General features: G+C 48.8%; 1 protein-coding gene across 1 annotated transcript in view; it reads right to left on the bottom strand.

Annotated features, from left to right (window-relative positions):
* GOLM1 (golgi membrane protein 1) overlaps positions 1-21,644 on the bottom strand; it is a 46,971-nt gene extending 25,327 nt beyond the window's left edge. The window contains exons 1-3 of the mRNA XM_079789728.1: positions 21,509-21,644; positions 7,609-7,758; positions 6,283-6,462 (exon numbers count right to left, since the gene is read on the bottom strand). Of these exons, the coding sequence (XP_079645854.1) occupies positions 6,283-6,462; positions 7,609-7,737 (309 nt within the window). The 5' untranslated portion in view covers positions 7,738-7,758; positions 21,509-21,644. The remainder of the gene's footprint in view (positions 1-6,282; positions 6,463-7,608; positions 7,759-21,508) is intronic.
* Positions 21,645-27,645: the final 6,001 nt, after the last annotated feature.

Raw genomic sequence — 27,645 nt, 5'->3', positions numbered from 1 at the left:
GAAGGGCCCAGTATTTATTTATAGCAGCCTCTCTCTCCCCTTCTCCGTGCTGCACCTGCCGCCAGGCCTGTCGATTCCTCCAGCTGGCTGCCTCTCGAATCTGCTCACTTGGCAGAATTCATTCTACTCTTACCTCAACTCAGCACATCATTTTTGCTTCAAATATTTCAAGAGCTGCCTCCTCTCTGCCCTGTTCCCCAACCCCCCCCCCCCCACTGCCCCAAGGACACTCCCCTGGGCCAGGACCCACCTTTTAAACCCCCAGACCTGATCGGATGACCTTGATCCACAGATTAAACCCTACGATGGCTCCCCTGTCCTCCAACTCAAGTCCGAACTGTAAGTGGCTTAAAAGACCCTGTGCGAAGGGGCCCCTGTGCTCCTGTGTACTCCCTGTACGGCCCTAAGATCAATGGGGATAAAAACAGAAAAGTAATGGAGATAAAAACCAGCCTCACACCCAGCCACGAGGTGCTGTTCCCACCCCGACGCCCTCAAGGCTTCCCGGAGTCTCAGTGGAGGACAGCTCTCCTATGACTCCCACAGCACTTGGGCACCGCCCCCCGAGGCCCCCCCCCCCCCCCACATGCCTGGTGGCGGACGCAGGTCGGCATCTGTGGCACACGACCCTTACTGTGCCTTCCTGAAGAGGCGTGGAAGCTAAAGTACATTTTCCACACTCACGCCCAGTGGGACTTAGATCCGATCAGATACACTCCCTGGAGACTGGAATGCTGAACGGGGTCAGAGGCTGGAGGCGCAGAATGGAGCAAGGAGTGTGGTGTCTGAGCGAAGGCCAAAGGCCCCGCGGCAGCCTCCCGGTTCAGCCTCTGAGTCGGGCCCTGGGGCTGGTCCTGACAGGTGAGCCATCCCAGCACGCTTGCTCCTCCAGGCCCTTCCCACCATCCCATCGGCATCTACCTGCCTGCACCAAACCGTGGTTGCATCCAACAGCTGGGGTGATTTCTGCCTATGCTGACTCCGACAGACCCACTCCCTCACCTTCCTGCAGCACTCAATGGGAAATGCACAGCCAGCAGGCACAGCTGGTCCCCACGGGGCACAAGCCCAGTGCCGGCAGCATCCTGAGCGGACAGAACTGAACACAGAAAATAAATGGGGATAAAAACAGAACAGCTTTTCTAGAAGCCTTGATTCTTCCATCAGTCACAGGGACGAGAGGTGATAAAAAGCAAAAAAGGACAGTGCTCTACACAAGTCCCCGCTGGGCCTCCAAAACAAAAACAAACAAACAATAAAAGCACGTCTCCAGAAGAAAAGCACCCCGTTCTCAGGTGCACAAGAAAAGCCGACCCGGAGCAGAGAATCTGGAACACCCCGAGAGCCGTGTCGGGCCGCAGGGAAGGCAATGGTGGAGCCAGCAGCCTGGGCCGCCCGGCCCCTCTGCAGGGCCCTGGAGCCAGCCAGCGACCTCAGGGTGCAGCCTGTGCCTCCATCTCAAAGGTCACACCTGTCTCCCCGCACCCCCCGCCCGCGCCCCCCTCCCCACCCCCCATCGTCGGCCCCTTGAGAAGTTAAACGTGTGCTTGTGTGAAAGCACTCTCAGCCAGGACAAATGACCAAGCTGCTTCATTTTAGTCAAGTCCTTTTTAAGGGGCAGAATCTTCCCGAGAAGCCACTCACAGGAACAAACACCGAAGGGAGCAGCCCCCAGCCCAGGCCCGAGGCCACACGAGGACCCACAGCACGAGCCATCTCGGCTCTCCTTGCTTTCCCCGCCCAGCAACCAGGGAAACCCACTCACCCGTCACTGACTCTGAAACCTGGTAATTTCATGCCACACCCCCTCCAACAAGGCCTGAGAGTCTCCTCACGCACCGCACCCAGGCCTGTCGATTCCTCCAGCTGGCTGCCTCTCTCGAATCTGCTCACTTGGCAGAATTCATTCTACTCTTACCTCAACTCAGCACATCATTTTTGCTTCAAATATTTCAAGAGCTGCCTCCTCTCTGCCCTGTCCCCTAACCCCCCCCCCCCCCCGCCCCGCCCCAAGGACACTCCCCAGGGCCAGGACCCACCTTTTAAACCCCCAGACCTGATCGGATGACCTTGATCCATAGATTAAACCCTACGATGGCTCCCCTGTCCTCCAACTCAAGTCCGAACTGTAAGTGGCTTAAAAGACCCAGTGTGAAGGGTCTTTTAAGTTACCGGGCAAGAAAGGAGAAACCTGGAAGCTCACTGAAGCCACCTCAAAGCAGACGCGGCCACACCGTGAGTGACGAAGGTGAGGCTGCGGCAAGGTGAATGGCAGGCCCGCTCCCCCCTCCACCTTCCCCGTGGCTCTGCCTGTGAGCTTTTCTCCTCTGGACACAGAGGAGTTAACCGATCCCCAACAGCCCTCCTCTGGTCTCCCACTCGGCCATCTTTCTTATCCGGTCACTGCTGGCCCTCAGGACAGTACTGCGTTTCCATGACAAATGAAATGTACTCAAACGCTTTGCTTTGCACTCCCCACTGCACTGTTCATTCACATATTTTTCTCATTTACATATTTTAACAACAAATGAAAAGCCTCAATTTCAACATCAGGTAAGTGGCTGCAAGAAACCAGCCTAGCATGAGCATCACAAATAAAACTGTAGAAAGTGAAGCTACTTCTGACTCCAACTGGTGGCAAGCAAAAATGAACACAGTAGCAGGAAGCTGGGTGTTCCCTGGATGAAGGGCTACTAAGTAACTCAGGGTCTTCGGGTTCTTCCCCAGGCATTTCAGAGAGGAGGCCATGTGTCCCCCGCGTGCCTCCAGGGCCACTGTGCGGCTGTGAGGCAGCCAGGGGCCAGGCGAGGACCCCAGATCTCAGACCCAAAAGGACTGATCAGCTTTCCGACAACCCAGTAAAAGAATGAGTGGAACCATCCTGTGCCGTCCTTAGACGCTAGTGCAGACCTTTACCAGCGAATCTCCGTCAGCTTTTGCCAAAAACTAACACCTGAAGGCCTCTTTCTCCCGGGGCCCCCTAAACACTTACTTTATACATACACACATATAAACCTAAAAAGAAAATAGCATTTCACTGCTGGCTGCGTAAAGATTATTTATAACCACACCAACTTGGCGGTTTAAAATGTGGCCTCAGGTTTCTGACAAAGACAGAGTCTGATTCCCTCTCCCCTTCCCTCTGGGCTGGCCTCGGCCACGCACTTCTAGCCACCGCAGAGGAAAAGGCCCTGCTGACTACGAAAAAGGTGCCGTGGGTTCTACCCCAAAAACGCATGTCCACCCAGAACCTGTAAATGAACCTATGAAAAGCCTATTCAGAAACAGGGTCTGTGCAGCTGTAATTAGGTTAAAGTCCAGAGGGTGGGTCCTAAATCGATCTGACAGAAGAGAACAGGCAAAGCTAGAGACGTGGAGGACACGCCCTGGGCAAACAGCGGCAGAGATCGGGGTGATACAAGTGCAAACCAAGTAATGTCAAAGGCTGCCAGTGAACGCCAGAGGCTGCAAGCAACACAGGAAGGACCCTCCGATGGAACCTCCTGGGTCCTGTGACACCCTGATTTTGGACTTCCAAGCCTCCAGACCATGAAGGAATAAATCTTCGTTGCTTTAAGCCACTCGGTGTATGGTAATTTGTTACGACAGACCTGGGAACTCAGACAAAGCGACAGCTTCCTCCTGGCTCCCCCTCCCCCTCCCTCCGTCAGGATGCCTGGCCTGGGAGCCCAGCCTCCACAGTTAAAGGAAGGCAAGCAGCCAGGCGGCCGGTGCTTCAGCCCGGGCCCCACCGAGGCCTCTGGTCACCGATCACCAGACACGAGTGAGGACACCTTCTGCCCCCAGACTTGGAGGCCCTCCAGACGGGGACACAGTGTGGAGCAGAGTACATACAGCTGCCCCACGAAGCCCCGCCAAAAAGAGACACCTGAGCCAAATACACGTTGTCTGTCATGGTTTTAAATCACTGTGTGTTGGGGTAATTTGTTAAGAAGTAATAGCACGTGTTATGTGCAATCCTGTTCACCTGAATCAAATGTAGATCTTCATGTCCAAAACCTAGTCACCTCGGCCAATCAGACGTCAAGGGAATCTACTCCAGTTCCCTTCAGCACACGTTTACGAAGAATCCTCTTATCTCGAACTATACTCCTGACTTTCTATCATTGATGTGGTTGCCTCAACACCCCTGAAATAACAATGCATAATAAGCCGAGAGTTTCTAGGTCTTTTTAAATGATGTGCAAAACCAGATGTGTGCAAATGTATTTATCATTTCAAGAGCCCCCTTTACATTCTATAATTTTCATGGCATACCCACATTTATAAAAGCTCGAATATAACAGTGATTTAGAAAAGCTTAGATGTAATCTATTTTTGTTTAACAGGGGTGAGTGCTTCTCAGTGGTTAATCTCTGAGTGATGAAACTGCAGGTGATTTTAAATTTCTTTTTTGTATTTTAAAAACTACAATATTTTGATAATTAAGAAAGACAACTTTTCTGAAAGTTATTTAAGGTTGACTTATACACAATCATTTCTGTTTCAAAACAAAGCTGTATAACTCTTCTATATACAACTACAGTATATGAGGGCTTCCACCAAGTGGTAGCAATACAAGATGAACTCAAATAATTGCATTTATGTATCAAGCCACCATAAACATACCTAATTCTGCAACAGATAAGGAGGCAAAAAAGAAAAGAAAAACAGAATGACAGTTCAATCCCCAAGAGTCAGCTGTGGCCTCAAAATCAAATGATCAAACGTGTGTGTTTTTTTAACTTAAAATCCAGCATCCCTGAGTGCCCTACTCTCTTAGTTAGAGGTCTGCAACCTTTCCAATCCGTGAGATATAAAGAGAGCACAAATGTTCCTCTTCTTTGAGACACTAACACCCAGCACAGGCCCGGCACAGAGCGGGGACTTCACACATGTTTGAAGACAGTAAGAAAAAAAGCCAACAGGGGAGAAAAAGGAACCCTCGTGCACTGCTGGTGGGAATGCAGACTGGTGCAGCCACTGTGGAAGACAGTATGGAGTTTCCTCAAAAAGTTAAAAATGGCCCTGGCCAGTTTGGCTCAGTGGATAGAGCGTCGGCCTGTGGACTGAAGGGTCCCAGGTTCGATTCCGGTCAAGGGCATGTACCTTGGTAGCGGGCACATCCCCAGTAGGAGGTGTGCAAGGGGCGCCTGATCGATGATTCTCTCTCATCATTGATGTTTCTATCTATCTCTCCATCTCCCTTCCTCTCTGAAATCAATAAAAATATATTAAAAAAAAAAGTTAAAAATGGAACTCCCATTTGACCCAGTGATCCCACTTTTAGGAATATATCCCCAGAAACACCAATCAGAAAGGATATATGCACCCCTATGTTCATAGCAGCACAATATACAATAGCTAAGATTTGGAAACAGCCTAAATGTCCATCAGCAGATGAGTGGATTAAAAAACTGTGGTACATCTACACAATGGAATACTATGCTGCTGTAAAAAAGAAGGAACTTTTACCATTTGCAACAGCATGGATGGAACTGGAGAGCATTATGCTAATCGAAATAAACCAGTCAGAGAAAGATAAATATCATATGATCTCACTCACTTGTGGAATATAATGAACAACATAAACTGATGAACAAGAATAGATCCAGAGACCAAGAAACACCAAACAGACCGTCCAACCTCAGAGGGAAGGGGGTAGGGGGGAAGAGATCAACTAAAGCAGTGGTCGGCAAACTACGGCTCAAGAGCCACATGCGGCAATTTGGCCCCTTGAGTTTTTAGCAAAGGCCAGCTTAGGAGTACCCTAATTAAGTTAATAACAATGTACCCACCTACATAGTTTAAGTTTAAAAAATTTGGCTCTCAAAAGAAATTTCAATCGTTGTACTGTTGATATTTGGCTCTGTTGACTATTGAGTTTGCCGACCACTGAACTAAAGGACTTGTATGTATATTAGCATAACCAATGGGCACGGACACTGGGGCTTGTCCTGGGGGGTGGGAGTGGCCGGGGAGGGGTCAATCGGGGGAAAAAGGAGACATATGTAATACTTTAAACAATAAAAAAGATTTAAAAATAATAATAAAAGCCAACAGGCAAATAATGTGATGCTAAGATAGTTCTTTTCATCTCTCTCATTTATCACCATTGCAAAGGGTTTTACAAGAAGCCCATCCAGAGGCTCCATCAAGAGGCTAATCTCAGGTAATTCCATAGATACACACACAACCGCTCACCGTCCCATGGAGAAGAGCTGCACAGCAGCGTGTGAGCTCGTGTCTAGACCACATTAAGAGAACGCAAGCCGGCCTTGCCTTTTCGTCCTGGTGTAACTTGTTGACGCTCTCCATCTGGAAGTTGTGGCTGGACTGGATTTTGTCCAGCTGCTCCCGCTGCTTCTCCAGCTCCCCCTGGAACTCGTTCTTCTTCAGCTCCACCGCGCCTCTCTCGGCGGCCGCCCTGCGGACCCTGCCTTCCAGCTCCATGATCCGCGTCTACAAGGACACCACAGGGTGAGGGCAAATGTCAGGCCACCCAGGAGACCAGACCACCTGCGCAAAGACAACCCGGGGCCCAAGGCCAGCAGCTGCCTTACACCCACAGGCTGTGCCCAAGGCTCAATCTGCAGTCACTGTGTAGAAGCTACAGCAGGTTTCTCTACAAGCAACGGCATTCACTGCTATGAGCTTCCCTGACTCCACTGCACGTCTCCATGGAAACGCCACCACACCCTGCACAGGGATTTTGTGAGCTTTAAATAAATACATAAAATGCCTCATGCCTTACCAGGTGTGAGATGCTGCTCAAGTATTTAGTTCCTTTTCCCCACTTAAGTACTTAAGTCGTTAAGGGCACTTAAGGACTCCTTATCAGACAAGATTTCTAAAAAGAGACTCAGTTCTCCAACTCCGGATCCTAAGAGCCCATGTGTGCAGAGAACAGGGCTCAGACAAAGGCTCGACACCCTTGGCGGGCAAGCAGGAGAGGAGGACAAAACACTCAGGGGCAACGAAGTTCCGGGGCTAAGAGCCCAAGCTCTGATGTCAGACAGACTGGGTTGGAATCCAGTTCCCCAGGTGCTTTACCTCCCTAGGCTTCAGTTTGCCTACCTGTGAAATGGGAAGAATGAAGTCCCAACCTTGTAGAGTGGTGCACCAAAGATGATGATGTATACAATCCACAGTTCAAGAAAAACTATTCTGATGCTTATTAACACAGTAGGGAAAATTTTATTCAAGACTACCCCATAGGGTCATGATTGGGGCGGGAGGAGGAGAGAAAGAGAGACAAACCATGCTCAACTCTGAATACAGCAAAGTCAGCAGCAATTTACAGCCAAAGAACAGACTGAGGGGGTCAAGACATGGAAAAGCATCAGAAGGAGACACCTTGCTAGAAGTGGGTTCTTGCTAAGTGGGCCAACAGGATTCTCTAAAGGCAGACGGAGGGCTTAAAGAATGAGGGAGGAGGAGCTTGGTCCGATGTGGAGGCACCAGCAGAGCCTGCACTGGCATTACAAGGAGCACACACCCTTGAGCAACGCCTCAGGGGGCGATACATGCAAACCCCTCGGACCCCACCACCCAGCACCGTGAAATACCCTACGGCAGCCACACAAACAAAACGAACAAGCAAAACACCTGGAGATCCACGCTCCGGGAGCTCGCGATCCAGTAGTTGAAGCCCAGGACGATGACGCAGGCCACCAGGGCAGCCAGCACGAAGGGCGGCGACTTCATGGTCCGACGCCCGTTTCCCAGTCCCATCATCTCACAGGCCAGGCTGAGAATCTGCCAAATAAATGCAAAGATAAGCAAGCGTCAATATTGGTATCCACGGCCGAAGCAGGCCACGTCCACTGTCACAACCAAACGGAAGGCGTCCAGCCCCAAAGCACGACTGGCGTCCTCGTCCTCTCCTGGACACGCGGAGCTGCGGAGAGACAACAAGTAGGCAGCACCGCAGCGGGCAGCGTGGCTGGCTCCCGGGCTCGCTCACAGACCTCGGCAAGTAACCACTTCTCTCGTGCTTCGGTTTCCTCTTCTGTAAAATGCGGACGGGATCACTAAGGGCACGCAGCTGAAGTGTTTCTTGAGCAACGGGGAGTGTGAGGAGTGTGAACTCGCCCTGTGTAAGTCCCGGGACAGGCAGGGCCTGCGGGCAGAAACGAGGCGGGCACCAGCTCCCGAGCTTCTCTCCCTCATCTGCGGGACCGCGGCACGCGGAGCGCACAGCACAGCCAAGCAGCGAGGGCTTGGAGAGCTGCAGAGAGCGCCGCGTTCTTCAAAGAAACACAGGCTCGGCTGACAAGAAAGGAGCCATCCATTTGGTTCGTGGGCTTCAACCCCACACCAGGTCCGGCCCGATGCCAGCACTGGGCACCAGGGACAAGGAAAAGTTCACTTTGCCAAAAGGCTTCTGCTGAGCCAGATAAAACAGGACCTTATCAGAGGGCGGGCAACAAGCAGTAACGGCGTTCATGCCAGGTGGGGCCAGCCGTGGAGGAGGAGGAGGAGGAGGGAGAAGGAGGAGGAGGAGGAGGAGGAGGAGGAGGAGGAGGAGGAGAAGGAGGAGGAGGAGGAGGAGGAGGAGGAAGAGGAGGAGGAGGAGGAGGAGGAGGAGGAGGGAGAGGGGTGAGAGAGGAAGGGGAGGAGGGGGAAAGACCCACCAGGGACTCACCTTTGAGGTCAAGGTCTTGTGAGTGAGAGCACAGCAGAGCTCACGGGGCCTGCTTACCCTACGGCACTTCTAAGTGTGTCCCTGGGAGATGTCCTCCTCCTTAATACAGGCAAACCTTATTGTACTGCTAGTCTGTTTCCTGAAGTTCATAGGTGTTGCCTTTTTAACAAATGGAAGGCAAGGCCCTCCACCGGCAAAAAGATGATGACGTGCTGACTTACACGACTCGCTTGACTGCGGTGGCCTGGCACTGAGCCCGCAGTGGCTCTGCGGTGTGCCTGTGCTGAGACCTGGGCCCAGGCCTCCGCTTCTCATTCTGAACGTGCGTACGTAAGGCTGGGCCCAGGTGATGGTGTTTTATAATCTCCCCCGGTGATTCTCATGAGCAGCCACGTTTCTCGACCTCATTCTCGATGTTTCTGGATGCATTTACAAGCAAATGTTCTTGAACTGAGTTCCTGGACATGTCCTGAGTCAATTAGCCATACACTAGTCACCCTTTTCCTGGTGGCACATGATGGCTCGCTCCATTCTTTCTAAAGGGCAGACTCGGGCACCTCAGTGAACCAGGATTTACGTAGCCAACCTCCTGCCAAGGGCCAGCGGGGTTTTCTAGGCTTATTTCCAACACCGCTGCCTCGAGCGCTCTTCGACATCTGCGTCTGTTTGCCATCTCTTATGCGGGGGTACAATCCCTTACCCACAATTCTGAAATCCAAGATGCTCTAAAACCCCAAAGGGATTTCTAATCACTCACCCGGCAACAGAACCTGACCTGAAATCAGACCAAGGTCTGGCCAGAACTCACCTGAAGCTACTAAAAAATTGTCTTTACCTTCCTCCGGCCAAACATCATGTGTAAGTCCCGGGACAGGCAGGGCCATACCTCATGCTGCAGAAAGGTCCGTGTTTGACTATGGGGTGCTGCTGCAGAGCTGCCACATAAATACAATAAATGCATCCTACTAGCTTCTGAATTCTGGAAGAACTCACAATTCCAAATACCTCCGGCCTCCAGGGGTTCTGGGAAGGGAGGGGGACCCAGCAGGGAGCTCATTATGTGCAAGGCACTGACCAAGAGCTTCCAATAGGGCCTCACTGAATCCCCCATCAGTGGAGGGGTCGAGGGGTCGAGGGGTCGAGGGGTCGAGGGGTCGTCTCACCCCTGCTGCAGCAGCTGAAAGATCCCAGACAGCTGTGCATAAACTTCGGTAAGTGGGATTGCTGGGCCTACACGTATGCGTTTAACACGGACAGCTCTTCGCTCCTTTCAAACATTTAGCAAATTACGAAAGGAAAGCAGTAGCTTTATACTGGAGAATCTTAACGACTCCCCCTTAGGTCAACATCACAGACCGCCTGATATGATGCACCGGGAGAAAAATTCTGAGGAACTCAATTCAAGGGCATCCTATAAAACTCGGACCGGCACTCTCCAAATCTCTCAAGATCATGAAAAATAAAGAAAAGACGAAGGAACGGCCACAGACTTAACAACTACAGAGTCATGAGAACTCAGTGCCAGGTGGGATCCTGCACAGGATCCTACAACGGAAAAAGACCATCAGGGAGAGAAACTGGTGAAATTCAAATAGATTAAGTACTTCGGTTAGTAAGATAGTGCCAAGGTTAATGTCTTAATTTTGATAAACTCTCTGAGTATGTAAGAGGGTAACATAAGGAGAAGATGGGTGAAATACATAAGGGAACCACCTGTACTATTTTTGCAACTCTTTTATAAATTAAATTTCTAATAATGTTTTGAAAATCTTACCATGTTGGCTTCCAAATTATTTCCAATAGTTTACCCTCCCACCACTTGTAGGAGAATATCTGTTTTCTCACATAATAACACACAAACTTTTTAGTGTCTGGTAATCTCATTAGTAGTAATATTTTTATTTTATTTTATTTATTTATTTATTTTAACCTACTAGTAGTAATATTTTTAAAATACATTTCCTTAGTTATGAGCATAAATGAACATCTTTTCATTCACTGGCCATTTGTACATTCATTTTGGTAAAATACCTTTCCATAGTCTTTGCCCACTTTAAACTGGAGTGTTCATCTTATTGATTTGTAAGAGCTCTTTGTATATTAAAGATAAACTAATTTTTGGTCTTATTTAATTTTTTTCTCAATTTTTCATTTGTTGTTTGACTTTGTGAAATTTTCTGCCCATAGTTTTTGGCTGTTGGTATTTTTAAAATAACCTAATCTTGTCCATCTTTTATTGCTTCTGGATTTTTTAGATTTAGAAAGGTATTTCCTACTCTGAGTTTTGAAATATATTTACCCATATACCATATCTCCTCTCAACATATCTGTGATTTCATATTTATATTTAAACTAGAGGCCCAGTGCACAAATTCTCACACCAGTGGGTTCCCTCAGCCTGGCCTTCAGGATTGGGCCGAAACCAGCTCTCCAACATTCCCCGAGAGGTCCCTGATTGCGAGAGGGTGCTGGCCAGGCTGGGGACCCCAGCGGTGCACTATTGGGGCCAGGGAGGGAGGCAGGAGGTTGGCCAGCTGGGGAGGGACTGTGGGAGGGCTCCAGTTCATGTCCAGCCCATCTCACTCAGTCCCAATCAGCCAGAACCCAGCAGCAAGCTAACCTACCGGTCAGAGCGTCTACCTCCTGGTGGTCAGTGCACGTCATAGCGAGAGGTTGAGTGACCTTAGCATATCATTAGCATATTACACTTTGATTGGTTGAGGGGACAACTGGACACTTAGCATATTAGGCTTTTATTATATAGGATCTTTCCTCCACTTAGAATTTTTAATGTAAGGAGTAAGGAAATACAAAGAATAAGGCTTTGTTTTTGTTTTTGTGTTTTTGTAATGGCTAGCCAGTTCTTTCAGTGCCCTTTATGCAAGAATCTATTTTTATCTAGTGCCTTGAAAGGCTATCATGGCCATATACCTAATTCCCTAACAATATCATTTTAGATGGGATCCTTCAATGACCTTTTGTTATTCCAGCAGATATGCCAGTGGGTGGGTATACCTTCAGTCTGAAAACAGACTCTGGATTCAGTTCTCACTTCAAGGGAAGTGTGCAGATGACTGTTTAATAATCTCCGTCCTTTCGCCAATCAATACAAAATTTATTGCACAACCACCATGATGAGTCAGGTGTTGCGCTAGCACCAGGCAGCTCAGGGTGGTGTTAAGAGAACAAATGCTGAAGCCCAATGGCCAGAGTCAGGTCCTGGTCCCTCTTAGCAGCTGCAGGACCCATCTGTGCCTCACTGTCCTCCTCGGGTTTTGGAGGATCAAATGAGTTATGATATGAGAAGTGCTTAGCACCACTTCTGGCACACAGTAATTGCTCAATAAATGTTGACCATTATTATTATTCAAGGAGGAAAGATGAGTAACAAATTATTTCTAGATCTAGTCTTTTCCTATACGACGAGAATATTTTCCTCCACAACCAACCTACTTAATAGGAACCAGCCGCCCGCATTCCTCCTATCGACTCTTCTGTCCGCTGTAGCTGCAGTAACTGCCACCACCTGGGGCTGACTCACAGCCGCCCCGGCAGCAGCCGACGTCCCAGACCAGGCCCATCACATGAAAAAGGGGGGCTCGGGGAGGCCGGACACAAGTGCCGCCTCAGAAGCCCCTCTCGGTGGCCCAGGGCTCTGCTGGCTGGTGTGGGCGAAAGGGGCCACATGCTGACCTGACAAGCTCAGGAAAGCCTTTGTGGTGGCCTTGCAAACTCAGAGACGAAAGTAACCACAAAGAATGGTCTGAGCCCTAGCTGGTTTGGCTCGGTGGATATAGTGTCCGCCTGCGGACTGAAAGGTCACAGGTTCGATTCCAGTCAAGGGCACATGCCCGGGTTGCAGGCTCGATCCCCAGTAGGGGGCCTCCAGGAGGCAGCCTACCAATGATTCTCTCTCATCATTGATGTTTCTCTCTCTCTCTCTCCCTCTCCCTTCCTCTCTGAAATCAATAAAAAAATTAAAAAAAAAAGGTCTGAAATTAAAACTCTTAACTAAAAGCACTTATGGTGGGTAGCCATGTCCTAGGCCGGTATCTTCCCTGACAAAGACCAATCTTGACCTTAACTGAGCCTGTTGTCTTTTTGCATCTCTGATAATCTATTGTTGGAATGTCAAAGTAATTTTTCCTTTTTTTCAGACCCCTCCAAGCACAGGCACCGCTCTGAGGAGACCATAAATCCCCTCACTGTTATTGAGGTAATTAACTGTTAACTATCCTGCACCCACCTCAGTAAAAGAAGTCTTTCTCTATCATTTCACTTTTTATCCAGTCCCAGAGGTTTCCCTGCTTTGCTTTCTCCCACCTCCCTAATCTATCACCAATGGCCTTCATGTAACCCACTAACGTCTCCTCTTTGGATCGTAATGTATAAAACAGTGATGGGCAACCTTTTGAGCTTGGTGTGTCAAACTTCGCCAAAAAACTGAGCATAACTCGGGTAGTGTGTCACTTTGAGGAAAAAACATTATTTCGCAAATGTTTCATCCTCAGGAGCAGCAAATGTTTCATCCTCGGCATGCGGCCGCCTCAGCGGCCACGTGTCATCAGAAATGGCTACGCGTGTCAGTGCTGACACGCGTGTCATAGATTTGCCATCACTGGTATAAAACAAGGTGAAAAACCACCATTCTCCAGAGCATTATCTTAATTCCTTGAGATTCTGTTTCCCAGCAACTGTCAACAGTTTGGCTCAAATAAGCTCACAGAAGCTACTGACAGGTTTGGATGTTTCTTATGTGACCCCAGGAAGGCGTGCAGCTGCCCGAGGGCAGTGTCAGGGGAGCCCGGGCTCCGGACGGACGCGGGGCTGCCCAGGGACGAAGGGGCCCTGAGGAAGGCAGGCCCAGCACTCCTGCGTCAGGCCTGCGGGTGCTCCACCACGGACTTCTGGGACTGTGGTAGCCACCGCTGCGGAATGGAAGGGACAGACACAGGTGAGACATGACAAAGACCGAGAGGACTTCAGGCAGGACTTCAGAGCCAGGGTTTACAGCTGTCCAAGACGATAAACAGTCTCCTTTCCCCACCTTAAATATTCGGGCACCGAGGCAGCGATGAAAGTGGATGGGAGATATGCTGATATTCATGTCCATTGTCACTTAGCCTTCAGATTGTGTACTGTCTCGTATTTGATGACGGGTATCTGAACACACTAAAAAAGTGATTAACCTTGATTAACTAACCCCTGCGACCCCCGGCTCCCCGGCAGTGGAAGTGTGTGTTGCTGCACTGAAAGTCCCCTGGTAAATTGGAAAAGGCACATAAACACCGCAGATTCTTTCTGACTGGCGTAATTTTAAAAATTTGGTCTAAATTTGGTTAAAATTATTGTTGGCTTATAAGACAAAAATTTTTATAAGAGAACAGAGACCTCTGATTTTTTTTTTTTTAAAGAAAAAGCATATGAAAATGGGCAACCTGCCAAATGCATCAGCCCCTTGAATCTCCTAGTGAAATATTTTTCCTTTCACTTCCCTGTTTTCACAGAGGAGTTTTTAACCGTATGGGCAAATAGAAAGGAGCAAGCAGATCAGGTTAGTTGTTTGACCCACGTCACCAAGGCAGGGCAACTGGGCTTCTCCAAGCCGGGGGGGGGGGGGGGGGGGGGGGCTGCAGAGGGCCTGCACCTTTGTTCTTTCTCAGGAAACGGCCTCCCCTGGAGGTTCAGAAGTCACGGTATGAGCAAACAGACCTGAGAATACGCCCAGAGGTTGGTGCAGTACTTGCTCACCAACACATTTTTGAGAGTTTAAAATTATTCTCCCCTGTCCCAAGAATGTCTCCAAGTCAGGTCAGCAGACCAAGGCCCAGGCGCCACAGCTGGCCCATGTTGTAAATCTAGTTTTACTGAACACAGCCATGCCCACTGCCAGGCAGAGGTTGAACAGCTGAGACAGAGATCTCTTAGGGTTATTATGAGGATTAAACCAGTTAAAGTATTTATCATCTGGACCATTAGGGAAAGTTTGTCAATGTCTGCTCCAAACTATGAGGGTTAATGACCAAGTCCATTGTGTTCTCCTTACATTACTTTAAAAACAAAATCTCCTCCTCTCACTTTCCGGTCCGCAATCCTATATAATAAAAGGCTAATATGCCAATCGACTGAACGGTGGAATAACCGGTCGCTATGACGTGCACTGACCACCAGGGGGCAGACACTCAACGCAGGAGCTGCCCGCTGGTGGTCAGTGCACTCCCACAGGGGGGCGCTGCTCAGCCAGAAGCCCAGAAGCTGGGCTCATGGCTGGCGAGGGCAGCAGTGGTGGAAGAGCCTCTCACCCACCCCCCTTGCAGCGACTGATGTTTCTCACATCCATGTTTCTCTCTCTCTATCCCTCTCCCTTCCCCTCTAAAATCCATTTAAAGAAATTAATGTGCATATTTAGTGTTATGTAGTGGAAATACCAAAAAGAAAGATGGATGAGTGAAAGGAACCAAATTCCATCCTGTTTTTTTCCAGCACTTGGGATTTTCTGAAGAAAGGCCACCTCCCCCTTGGACACGAAGACTTATCTCAGCAAGAGCGCCCACATTTTCCCTTCAGTTCAGGAGTCAGCAAAATGCAGCCCGAGGACTGAATGCTGCCAAACACCTGTTTCTGTAAGGCCCGAAAGCTTAGATTTTAAATGGCTGGAAGAAAATCAAAAGAATAATACTCGTGACATGTGAAATGACAGAGATCTAGATGTGATAGGCTAGACTCTCCAGTTCTGATAGCACTGAAATCAGAGAACTGTACTTAATTTTTTTTCTAAATCACTCATCCTATATAATAAAAGGGCAATATGCAAATCAACTGAACGACTGAACAACCGGTCGCTATGACACACACTGACCACCGGGGGCAGATGCTCAATGCAGGAGCTGCCCCCTGGTGGTCTGTGCGCTCCCACAGGGGGAGTGCCGCTCGGCCAGAAGCCCAGAAGTCGGGCTCATGGCTGGCGAGTGCAGAGGTGGTGGTGGGAGCCTCTCCCGCCTCCACAGCAGCGCTAAGGATGTCCTGCTGCCTGCTCAGGCCCGCTCCCCATCAGGTGGACATCCCCCGAGGGCTCCCAGACTGCGAGAGGGTGCAGGCCAGGCTGAGGGACACCCTCCTCCCCGCAAGTGCACGAATCTCATGCACCGGGCCTCTAGTTAGTATATAATTTTGTCTCTTCTAAAATTTGTCAAGACAATACTTTTAAAAACTGGTAATAGCCCAAGTTCCAACCCAACTGAGCTTCAAAAGACTGGCCAATGTCACATGGAGCGGAACCACTCAGCTGAGCCAAGCAACCTACAGACCCCTGAGCAATAATAAAATGACAGTTTCAAGTTTGGAGGTGATTTGTTACAGAACAATAGATAATCACAATACAAACTGTTGCCCTGGCCAGTGTGGCGCAGCTGGTTGAGCATCGTCCTGTGCACAGAAAGGTTGCCAGTTCGAGGTCACCCCGTTGATTCCCAGTCAGGGCATATGCCCAGGTTGTAGACTGAAGTTGGTCAGGGTGCATGTGGGAGGCAGCAAATCCGTATCTTCTGTTGCTCCCTCTCTCTCCCTCTCTCTTTCTCTCTCCTCTCCCTCTCTCTTCCTCTCTTTCTAAAATCAATAAAAATATATTTTAAAAAACACAAACTCTCAAGTAAAAAAAGTTCCAAAATATAAAAAGGAATGATACATACAAGCTATGGTGAGAATAGAATGTACAGAGGAAAGCAAGCGTAGAAATGAATCTTTCATTTTTTATTTTTCACAATCTTTTTCTCCTCAATGAGCATATTTTTAATACAAAAGCCAAATAATAACAATAAAAAATTAAGATGTGCCCTAGCTGGTTTGGCTCAGTGCATAAAGCATTGGCCTGCGGGCTAAAGGGTCTCAGGTTTGATTCCGGTCCCAGGTTCGATTTTGATCAAGGGCACATGCCTGAGTTGCGGGCTCCATCCCCAGTAGGGGATGTGCAGGAGGCAGCCAATCAATGATTCTCTCTCATCATTGATGTTTCTCTCTCTCTTTCCCACTCCCTTCCTCTCTAAAATCAATAAAAATATTTTTTTTTTAATTAAGAAGGAAGATATACAGTACATTGGTACTATTAGCCAGTTTAGAAGCTGTATTTTTGGCATTCCCAGATTAAATCGTGGTATTTTACAGCTTCCCCTCAAACAAAGTGATTACACCACATGTATGTCATGAGTTAGAGAACAAAACAGAACTCATTCAAACAGATGCCAAGGCTCTCTTCTGAGCTGGAACCCATCACTGGGGACACCAAGGTGCAAGAAAGAGCTCTAGCTTCCAAGGACAGACACAGAGAAGACACGGGTCCCCACCTGGAGCTTCGGGCAGGTGAAGGAGAGGAGCTGGAGAGCAGGGTGAGACTCCGTTTCTACCTGGGCACCTGGCAGTTACTCCCAGCCCTCTGGAATCGCCTGTAAAGGGGTAACCTTCGTGTCTGTCTCCCACGACAGGTGTGAAAATTACATGCCATCCTTCACTTGCCACCAAGTAAACACATGACCATTTTTAGTCTCAGTGTATTCGTTTAAAAAGGGGGGCAAGACCAGTTGTACTGCCTTAACGGGGTTCTTCCGAGGAGCAAATGAAGGAATTACCTGAGGCTAAAATAAGAAAGCGGCTGTCTGCAGCAGGACTCGGGCATCCCTGAGGTTGCAGAAGATGCTCCAGAGCTGGGGAAGGGAATCCCAGAAGTTACATTTATTTTTACCCAAACAGTAGGCTAGCAGCTATGTTTTAGTGGTACAAGTATGACAGGTAATAACTTAAATTATACTATGTATGTACTAATTGTGCTGGTTATTTTATACGGTTACATGACACTAATTTTACTACACTACAGCAAAATACTAGCTGCTAATAAAAGTAGAAACTGGCCCTGCCTCCTCACTGAGGCTCTCTGTCCGGGTCACGCGCCCCCACCCTCGCAAGTGCCTGAGGTGCTCCTTTGCCGTCAGGACTTGCACAGAGAAGTGGATTGGCATATTATAACTCAACTAAACATTGGAGAGGATATGAAACTTTATGATCCCTATAAAAAGCACAAATTAGGTTACACTCATAAACGCAAGCACAGGCAAACACAAGCCCGGTTTGGAAGGTCCATGCTTCTCGCCCAGAGTCAGCTCTGCCTGAGCCACATCATGAAGTCAAAGACTCTGGCCTGACCAGAAACAGGCCCCACACACTCAAAATTCAAAGAAGCAGTATCTGAAATGGGGTTTCACCTCCCCTGTCATTAACAATGAATCCAGCCCTAAGTGTATATTGGGCCTTGAGATACAAGGCAATAGTACATGTATTTGCATGGGGAGAGCTAAAGGTTATTTCACTGAGATAAAACTGACATATCCTCTATACTAATAAAAGCATAATATGCTAATTAGACCGGACGTCCTCCCAGACATCCTTCTGGACAAAGGTGGGGCTGCGAGGGAAGCCCGGGTGCCGGGTGCCAGAGGGAAGCCGGTGCCAGCAGCCAGGGTAAGGAAGACCTACTCTTTTTTTTTTTTTTTTAATATATTTTATTGATTTTTTTACAGAGAGGAAGGGAGAGGGATAGAGTCAGAAACATCGATGAGAGAGAAACATCAATCGGCTGCATCCTGCACACTCCCCACTGGGGATGTGCCCGCAACCAAGGTACATGCCCTTGACCGAAATCGAACCTGGGACCCTTGAGTCTGCAGGCCGACGCTCTATCCACTGAGCCAAACCGGTTAGGGCAGGAAGGCCTACTCTTGCACAAATTCTGTGCATCGGGCCTCTAGTATAATAATAGAAGCTTAATATGCTAAGTGTCCAGTCGGCCATTCAACCAATTAAAGTGTAATATGCTAATGATATGCTAAGGCCCCTCAACCGCTCGCTTTGATATGCACTGACCACCAGGGGGCAGACACTCCAACTCATAGGTCAGCTTGCTGCTGGGGTTGGGCCCATCGGGGCTGAGTGAGATGGGCCAGACATGACCTGGAGCCCTCCTGCAGTCATTCCCCACTGGCCAACCTCCAGCATTCCTCCCCAGCCCCAGATCATGCACCGGTGGGGTCCCTCGGCCTGGCCTGCACCCTCCCACAATCCAGGACCCCTCGGGGGATGTCGGAGAGCTGGTTTCAGCCCAATCCGGCCCAATCCGCAGGCCAGGCCGAGGGATCCCACTGGTGCACGAATTCATGCACTGGGCCTCTAGTAACATATATAAGTTTTAGGTATTAAACATTTCTTACTAATGAGAATGATAAAAAAAATTTGGAAATCACAGCACACTACAAAAATGTATCATTATATAGTATTTTACATATATATTCTTACTGTCAGGCACTAATCAATCTTCAAAGATCTTAGTTGGAAGAAGTATTATGAACACAACCCTGTAGGGTTTGAAAGAAAAATAAGATCAAAATGTAAAAATCTGACAAGGCATGCATTTTTTTTTTTTTTTCTGAAAGTATAGGAAATTTCTGTGTGAAGCTAAGCAGACTCTTTGGGAATTTAGGAAACACTTCTTTAACTTCAAGCCAAGTCTCTCTTTTAATGTATTTCATCAGTAACTTGAAAGTCTAAAAAACCATCACAATCAAAGACTGCTTTTTGGGGGGGCAAATGAAATACCACTCACACCTTCCTAAGGTGAGAGCAAAGGCCTATGAAGACCATTCCTCTCCTTTTGCAAATGTTTAAAAAAGTTAACAAAGTGGGGGTTTTTTTCTGGAGGGGGAGGCAAGGGGTTGTTTACCCCCCAAAATTTTTTTCTTACCCCAATTATGGATATTATTTCTCATGTTAGGTCATTGAAAAAGAAATGAATCTTTTCCTCAGGCAACTTATTTTTTTCTAAAGATAAACATAATAACAATAGTACAACTGAATTAAAGCCCCGGGCACAGGGGCTCTCAGCCCTCACCCCAGTCTCCCTCCTCCCACCTGGTCACCCCAGGCAGTTTGAGGAGACAGGGGGTGGCCTTCAAGCTCCCTTTCACTCAAGTGCCATCAAGGAGCCTCCCTTCTCTGCTCACCACGGCCTGGGTGGTGACACTCCACCTTCCAACTGTCCCCTGTGGAGGCGGTTCCCCAGGCCCTGCCGGCTACCCTGCGAGCTTCAGATGCAGATGCAGAAACCCAGCGGAACAGGCACAGGATTGTCAGCAGTGCCCTCCCTGCCAGGGGAAGGTGGCCACATAAATAGACTCAAGGTGGCCCTGGGCCTGACCAGGTCAACCATCTTCACTGCGGTTTCTGCGGGCGCCCCCCCCCCCCCGCCCCCGCCCCGAAAAAATATATAAATGCAAAACCTTTGCATTCCCCATCAACAACTGGACCAGCAGTCAGAAAGCAGATGGCATCGTTAGCTCCTAACAGCAACCTCACTGCAATCTGACCCCTCCCTCGCTCCCCAGCACTCCTTCCTCTCATCTTTGGTTGAGCAAAACCAATGAAAAAAAAAAAAAAATGTGATCACCTCTCCATAGGAGAACAAAATATGTCTTGAAGAGCTAACCTTTCCCCTTTAAGCATCTTAAGAATTCAGTGTCTTTTTCACCGGGTGACACCTTAAACATTGAGTTCTGGCCTAAGGACAGTGTTAGCAAGTTGCTGGTTTCTATTTACAAATAAAGTAACATTCCTCTTTCCCAATAGCATGAGCTTAAGTTTTTAATCTTGGGATGACAGGAGGAGGAGGAGCTAGAATGCCCCGGCTACCACAAGGACCTCCTGGAAATGACACTGCTCCCCAGGTCCCATGCTCCGAAAAAATTCAGAAATACTAAAACTGCCTAAACTGGAGTCAATGGGATGGCCTTAAGCCAAACACCGCGTCACTCTCCAGCGCTGTTCAATATTTCATCCGGCTGTTGGACATGTTAGTAATCCGCCCCTAGGAATGTCCCTCCACGTTTGCATAATGTCAGGCTGTGGGCCCTCGGAGACCCCAACCAGACAAAGGACATCTCGAAAGGTCGAAAGACGCACAAGTTTGAGGCAAATGTAGAAATGGGACATCTGCAAAGTGGCTAGCATCACCATGGCATTCCGAATAGAATAATGATTCTTAAGATCCGCTAAAAAGACCATTTATCAAAATAGATTATCTTCCCCACTTTGCTTTACCAAAGAAAAAACAACACACACACATTAAAAATATTAAACTGGGTGTAAATATAGAGTATATAAACCCCGAAGACCCTCTTTACAGCAGAGCAAAAGTTTTGTGGATCCTTCACACGGCCGAAGGTGGACAAGGCAGGAGGGGACCTGGCGCACCCCTAACCCGGGCTCCGGCGGCGCGGTCCGAGGACCCGGTCACCTGCCAGGACACGACCGCGGCCAACGTGGGCACCCGAGGCGGCCGGGCGCGCCGGGTGGGGAGGTGGCGGGAGGGCGGGGAGGCGAGGTGCGCGGCGCCGCCGGCCCTCCCTGCCGCCCTCGTGCCCATCACGCCCCCGAGACAAGCACCGGGGCGACTCTGGGGGACGCACGCTTTGGGCATTGGATGCTGACGCGCGTGACCAGGCGAAGAACACAAAGAAAGGCCCGCATCGCCCCAGACTGGCCTCCGCAGGGGCGGCAATCCTCGCTCGGCCCCTGGGCGCCGGGGGACGGAGCCTGGCGCGTCCCGACAGCCCCGAGGCGAGGGCTCCGGAGCGGGGAGGTGCGGGGCAGGGCCGAGCCGACTCCGGGAGCAGGCTGCCGCCGGGGCGTGAGCCGGCCGGTGTCTTCCGGGGCCGCACCGAGTCCCTGGGACCGAACCCCGGGCGGAGGAGGGACGGAGAGAAGGAAGCAGCCGGGGCGCCGGGCGGCCGAGGGCGCGCCGAGGAACGCGCGCCAGACACTCACCTCCTCCGCGGCTCGGGCGGCCGCTCGGCGCTGCCAGCCCGGCTCCCAGGTCCCCCGGCCGCTCTCCGCCGCCGCCGCCGCCGGCCCCGCGCTCCGCCCGCTCCGCGCCGCGCGCCTCCGGCCTCCGCAGCGGCGAGTCCCCGCCCCCGGCAGCGCCCGCGGCGCGGGGAAGAGGCGGCGCCTGGAGCGCACGGAGGCCGGGCCGGGGCCGCCGGGGCCGCGCCGGACGCCGGCCACACGGTGCGCGCGCCCGAGCCGCGGCCGCCCCTCGGCGGGAGCCGGGAAACCGCGCAGCGCCCCTCCTGGCCGCCCGGCCGCCGCCCCTTCTCTTCCCGGGGCCCCGGGCAAATGTGAGCGGTCAAATGTGAGGGGGGACGCGGCGGGCGGCGGAGCGAAGGGACCTGGAGAGTCAATTCCTCCCACGCCCCCTGGACTCCAGGGAATTTTCCGGAAAGCTGAGCCAGCCACGCCCGGCGCCACACACCTGGCCACACTCAGGTCTCCTTCAGTGGCCCAGGCCCACACTGCTCCGGGTGGAGGAGCCAGGGAAAAGTGGATGTTTGCGGGGGAGGAGGCTTTTTGTTTTTTTTTCTAATTCCACATCCATTCCGGGTTGGCCCTAATCCCCCCTGGACTGTGATCTCTCAAACCCAGTTTTTGGAGCTGTGGCACTCCGACTTCTTGCGACAGATACAACGAAGGTTCCTGGGCGCACGCAGTTTGGAAAGCACTGTCAGGTCATACCTCCCAGAGGGGATGCCACAAAACTAGGGTCCTCTAGGGTGCCTACACTAGAAAATTCTACAGCAGCGGTTCCTAACCCTGACCGCACGGGGCGGAGTTAGAATTATCGGGGAGCTTTTAGAATATTCAGGGGCTAGGGTCCCACCGCTGGAGTTGTGAGGCCAAATGTTGATATTTGTGTTTGTTTTAAAGCTTCCCAGGTAATTCTAACAGGTGGCCAGACTGAGAAACCTTCTCCCAGAATTATCGCTTTTGGAACCTACCTCGCTCTGCTGTCTGGGAAAGGAACCCTTCCTCTCACCCCTCCCAAATCCCAACAACAACAACAAGGAAATACACAAACTCCCAAGGGAATGCTTACAGCCAAACTGGTTTTCACCCTGAACCAAGACTCACCTTGAAGAAAGTGACCATGATAACCTTACACCTCCTGACCATGGATCCCCTTAACTGCCAGAAAAGACCTTTATGAGCCAAAATCTCCTCACTGAATTATGAGCGGACAATAATGACCCCTGGAGAGTCACGTTGCACCATATTCCAAAGTGAATTACTCACTGTTAAGACTGCCACCTGGTCAGACCAAATGTCCAAAAGCTGAGGGTGTGTTGGACATCAGCTTGGCTTTTCCAAGGACTTGACTTGTATCATCACTTCGCTCTTCTCCTGGCCTTAGTGTCCATATCCAGGTTTGGGACAGATAGAGTGAGTTTCCTTGATTGCTCCTTTGGCTCTCTTAGATTGGAACCCCCAAAATTTCATCTCATTTGCCTGTAAGTAGGTCTCCATTTATCTGCAACTAATTAGTCAGCAATGACTCAGCCAGTGATCATTTTTATGGAACAGGTCCGTATGTCTAAGTCCTAGGGCAGCTGGCTGAATTAATTACATCTTTACTGAGGAGGAATCAGTCCTTTTCAAGTTTCATGAGAACCTTTATGACAGAATTTGGAATTTTTACGATGCTGTTATATCTAAACATATATATATAACATAAATACAGTATATATTGCATATATAAATATTGGATTTACATTCCTTACGTTTTCTATTTTGTCAAGGCTTCTTACCCACAGTATTTAGCCTAATCAGTTGCTGGCCCTAAAGACTCAACTGGACATATTTTGATTAAGATGTGCCAGCCCAGCCGGGTGTAGCTCAGTGGTTGAGCGTCGGCCCAGGAATCAAGAGGTCACCGGTTCGATTCCCGGTCGGGGCATGTGCCCAGGTTGCGGGCTCGATCCCCAGTGGGGGGGGGGGGGGCGTGCAGGAGGCAGCCAATCAAATGATTCTCTCTCATCATTGATGTTTCTATCTCTCTCCCTCTCCCTCTCTGAAATCAATAAAAATATATTTAAAAAAAAAAAGTGCCAGGGGCTGTGGTGGCTGGTGGCAGCGAGCAGCATGATTTGCCTGTTCAGTATCCTTCCCTCACTTGCTAATGGCACCTGCTTTTCAAACAGGAACCTCCCCCCTACTCTCCAAGGGATGCAGCCTTGATAGGACTGTCAATCTCAAGGGAGTGGGGGGGAGGGGGCGAGGAGAGAAGGCACTTTGTATTTGTTTTCTATTTGCTGCCCCAACAGTTTACCACAAACCTAAATCAGTCAAAAACCACGTTTTATAGGTCAGAAATCTCACTGGGCTGCATTCCTTTCTGGACTCTCTAGGGATGACCCATTTCCTGTCTTTTAGGACCTCTAGAGGCTGCCTGCATTCCTCAGCTGTGACCCCCTTCCTGCATCTCCCAAATCAGTAGCATCTTTCTCAGCCTGCTTCTCTGGTCACCTCTCTCCGATCCGGCTGGGCAGGGTTCTCCACTTCTAAGGACGCTGTGATCATATTGGTCCCACCCAAATAATTCAAGATAATTTCCCCACCTCAAGGTCCTTAATTTCATCACAACTGTAAAGGCCCTTTTGCCGTGTAAGGTAGCCTTCGCAGGTTCCAGGGATTAAGGCGTGAATGTGTTGGAGGGCCATGTGTCAGCCTTCCCACAGACCCCTAACCTAGGCTGGTCCTTTACTCTGTTTCTGGAATGAACAAAGGGATGACCAAGGACTGGAAGTATTGATATGCACCTACCTCCGTAATGGCTCCCTAGACCTGCAGGGCTGGCTCCTGCTTGACTCCTCAATTTGTCCTTCAATCCTTAGACGTTCCCCATAGCCTAGAGCTTGCTAGGATTAAATGTAAGACAACACAGAACAGCATCAGTGTGGTATCGGAACACGCGGTTTCCGACAACAGAAACAACCTCTCTCATTTTAAGGAAAAGGGAAATTGATTAGACAGATGTCAGTGTCTCACAGAATCAATGGTGAGAATTACTGTCATTATATTGATTGATTTCCAATCCATTTGGAAAACCTAGGCAGCAGGAAACACTGCAAAAGTGATACAGCAGGAAGAGTGGGTGTGGTTTATCTCCACACTCGGCAGCAGCTTTAAGAAACAGGGCCTTCAACGAGTCCTTTGTAACACTGGCTCAGGATACACATTGTCAGGAAGGAGCTTCTAACTGGAGGAATTTGATTCCTCCCTAGCGCTAGCAGGAACAACCCCTCCGGTTTCTCTAACGGGACGTGGCCACTAATTTTCATCAAAGCAGGCACCATAGGACTTTCCCCCAAGGAGGTAGGATGCTGGCAGGTGAAAAACTAGCAAATGTCCTCCCACAAATATCCTAAGAGAAATTCAAAGAGCTATGGGGGACACAGAAGTCATATCTATTTAGGAAAATCAGGAAAGACTATATGGAAAGTGGGCATGGAACAGAGCTGTCATATAGAGATAGAATTCAAGCCACCTATGTAATTTAAAATGTCCTAGTAGCCACATTAAAAATAGTAAAAAGAGCCCTGGCCGGTTTGGCTCAGTGGATAGAGAGTCAGCCTGTGGACTGAAGGGTCCCAGGTTCGATTCCGGTGAAGGGTATGTACGTTGGCTGCGGGCACATCCCTAGTAGGGAGTGTGCAGGAGGCAGCTGATCGATGTTTCTCTCTCATCGATGTTTCTAACTCTCTATCCCTCTTCCTTCCTCTCTGAGATCAATAAAGATATATTTAAAAAAAGAAAAGAAAAAAAAAGTTCCAGCAAAGAACACTTTAAAAGAACCTGTATAGCCAATCCCTATTCTTGCTGCACTTACACAAATTATTAGACCAAATTTAATGAGAATAGACTTATTTTTTAAAAAATAGTAAAAAGAAACAAGTGAAAATCAGTTTAATGTATTTTATTTAACTCACTATATCCAGTAAATTATCATTTCAATATGTAATCTATATATATAAAAGTCTAAGCGACTGAACGACCTGTCGACTGGTCGCTATGACATGCACTGACCACCAGGGGGCAGATGCTCAATTCAGGAGCTTCCCCTGATGGTCAGTGCGCTCCCATAGCAGGAGTGCCACTTAGCTCACCTGCAGGCGTCAGACACAGGGCTCACAGCTGATGAGCACAGCTGTGGCGGCGCAAGCCTCTCCCAATCGGGACTGACTGGGTATGAGCCTGCAGCAGGTGCAGCAGGACAGGATGAGCAGATACGGTAGGTGGCGTTGGACTGCTGGTTTTGGCTGGATCTCCACAAGCCACGCTGAGGGACCCCAACGGTGCACAAATTCGTGCACTGGGCCTCTAGTTAATATAATAAAATGTTAATGAAATATTTTACATGAAATAAAATGTTTAATGGAAAATTTTAGTTTCAGTTGTTTTAATTTAAATTAAATACGTGTGTTTAACCAATCTCCATGCTTACATGTATTTTCATATTGTTGGTAATGTATCTTCAGAGTATGTACATTCCAAGAGATTTGAGACTTTCATACTTATTGCCAAGTTGCCCTCCAGAAAGCTATACTAAGTAATAATTCCCCTTCTAGTGCTCTAGACCAGTGGTCGGCAAACTGTGGCTCGCGAGCCACATGCGGTTTGCCGCTCTGTTGACTAATGAGTTTGCCAACCACTGCCTTAGGGAAAAACACTTAAAAAAACATTTTAATAATGTACTAATGTCTTTAACCTGAAGTCAAAACTTCTGGGTAAGGGTAATGCCTTACGCAGTGGTGGGCAAACTCATTAGTCAACAGAGCGGCAAACCGCGACTCACGAGCCGAATGTGGCTCGTGAGCCGCAGTTTGCCGACCACTACTCTAGACCATATCATCTTTTTAAAAAATAAAAATGAACATATTGACTTTAATGGAATAGTCGCTTCGTAGTGGTATCCTCTTAGTTACAGTGAGGGGGGAAATATAAGTGAATAAAATATTGTGTCCATCACCTAGTGTATTTGTTTGCATAAGCAGCAAAGCTGTCTTAACACAGCCCGCTGGTGTGGCTCAGTGGTTGAGTGTTGACCCATGGACTAGGCAGTCATGGTTCTGTTCCAGGTCAGGGCACATGCCCCAGTTGTGGGCTCAATCCCCAGTAGGGGGCATGCAGGAGGCAGCCAATCAACGATTCTCTGTCATTATTGCTATTTCTATCACTCTCTCCCTCTCCCTTCCTCTCTCTGAAGTAAATAAAGACAGTTTTAAAAAAGCTGTCTTAATATAGTATCTCAAGTGAGGTAAGTTGAGATCATGCTTTATAAATGGTGAAACTCTAAACAAATAAGCATCACCCTTACTACTGCCTAGAGCCCACAAAGGCGTGCTGTCAGATAGGGACCAATCAGAGCCTGGTCATTAAGGGTGGGCGGATCTAAATAAGTTACCACCTCATAAGTATAAAGCCCAATAGCTAAGGTTGTTCCGTGTTTTCAAAGCCTCCAGACGGAGTTCGGCACAAAAGGTTTGTGATGTCTTCCTTTTTTCCTTTCTGCCTTTGATCCAGGTGCATCCCAAATGCTTTAATTAGTGTCACCCAAAGGTCTGGTTTACCAGCACCCTATGCCTCCGGTGACATGATAAATTATTCCCTTTCTCAAGATCACAATGTCTATTTCTATTTTCAGACATGACAGTAATTAGATCATTTGTCTTGGCTTTGGACCTGGTAAGAGACCCCAGCAGTTGCTTTTTAATTGTCCCATTTCCCCTTAATCATCATTTCTTAATAGGAAGTCACACAAATTCAAAACTAGTATGCTTTTTATCATCATGCGATTGTATCATTCAAGCGTTAATTTTCTCATAATAATTTTGCAGATTACTATATTTTTATTATCTCATAATCCTGATTATGTTACATACTCTTTTAATGAAGCTGTGTATCCATGTGTATCTGCAAACCCTAATCTTATTTTTTTAATATGATTTAGGTTGATTTTATTACCATTCTGGAAACAGATACAAATTAGAGGAAAACTAGAAGCAAAATTGGCACAACAGATTCTCAATTTCATGATGCATTAAATTTGGAGGCAATTTATCATAAGTGGG

Source organism: Cnephaeus nilssonii, assembly GCF_951640355.1.
Source record: "Cnephaeus nilssonii genome assembly, chromosome: 14".
Lineage (NCBI taxonomy): Eukaryota > Metazoa > Chordata > Mammalia > Chiroptera > Vespertilionidae > Cnephaeus > Cnephaeus nilssonii.
The sequence above is the reverse complement of the archived record's forward strand: the minus strand, read 5'-3'. Positions and strand labels throughout refer to the sequence as shown.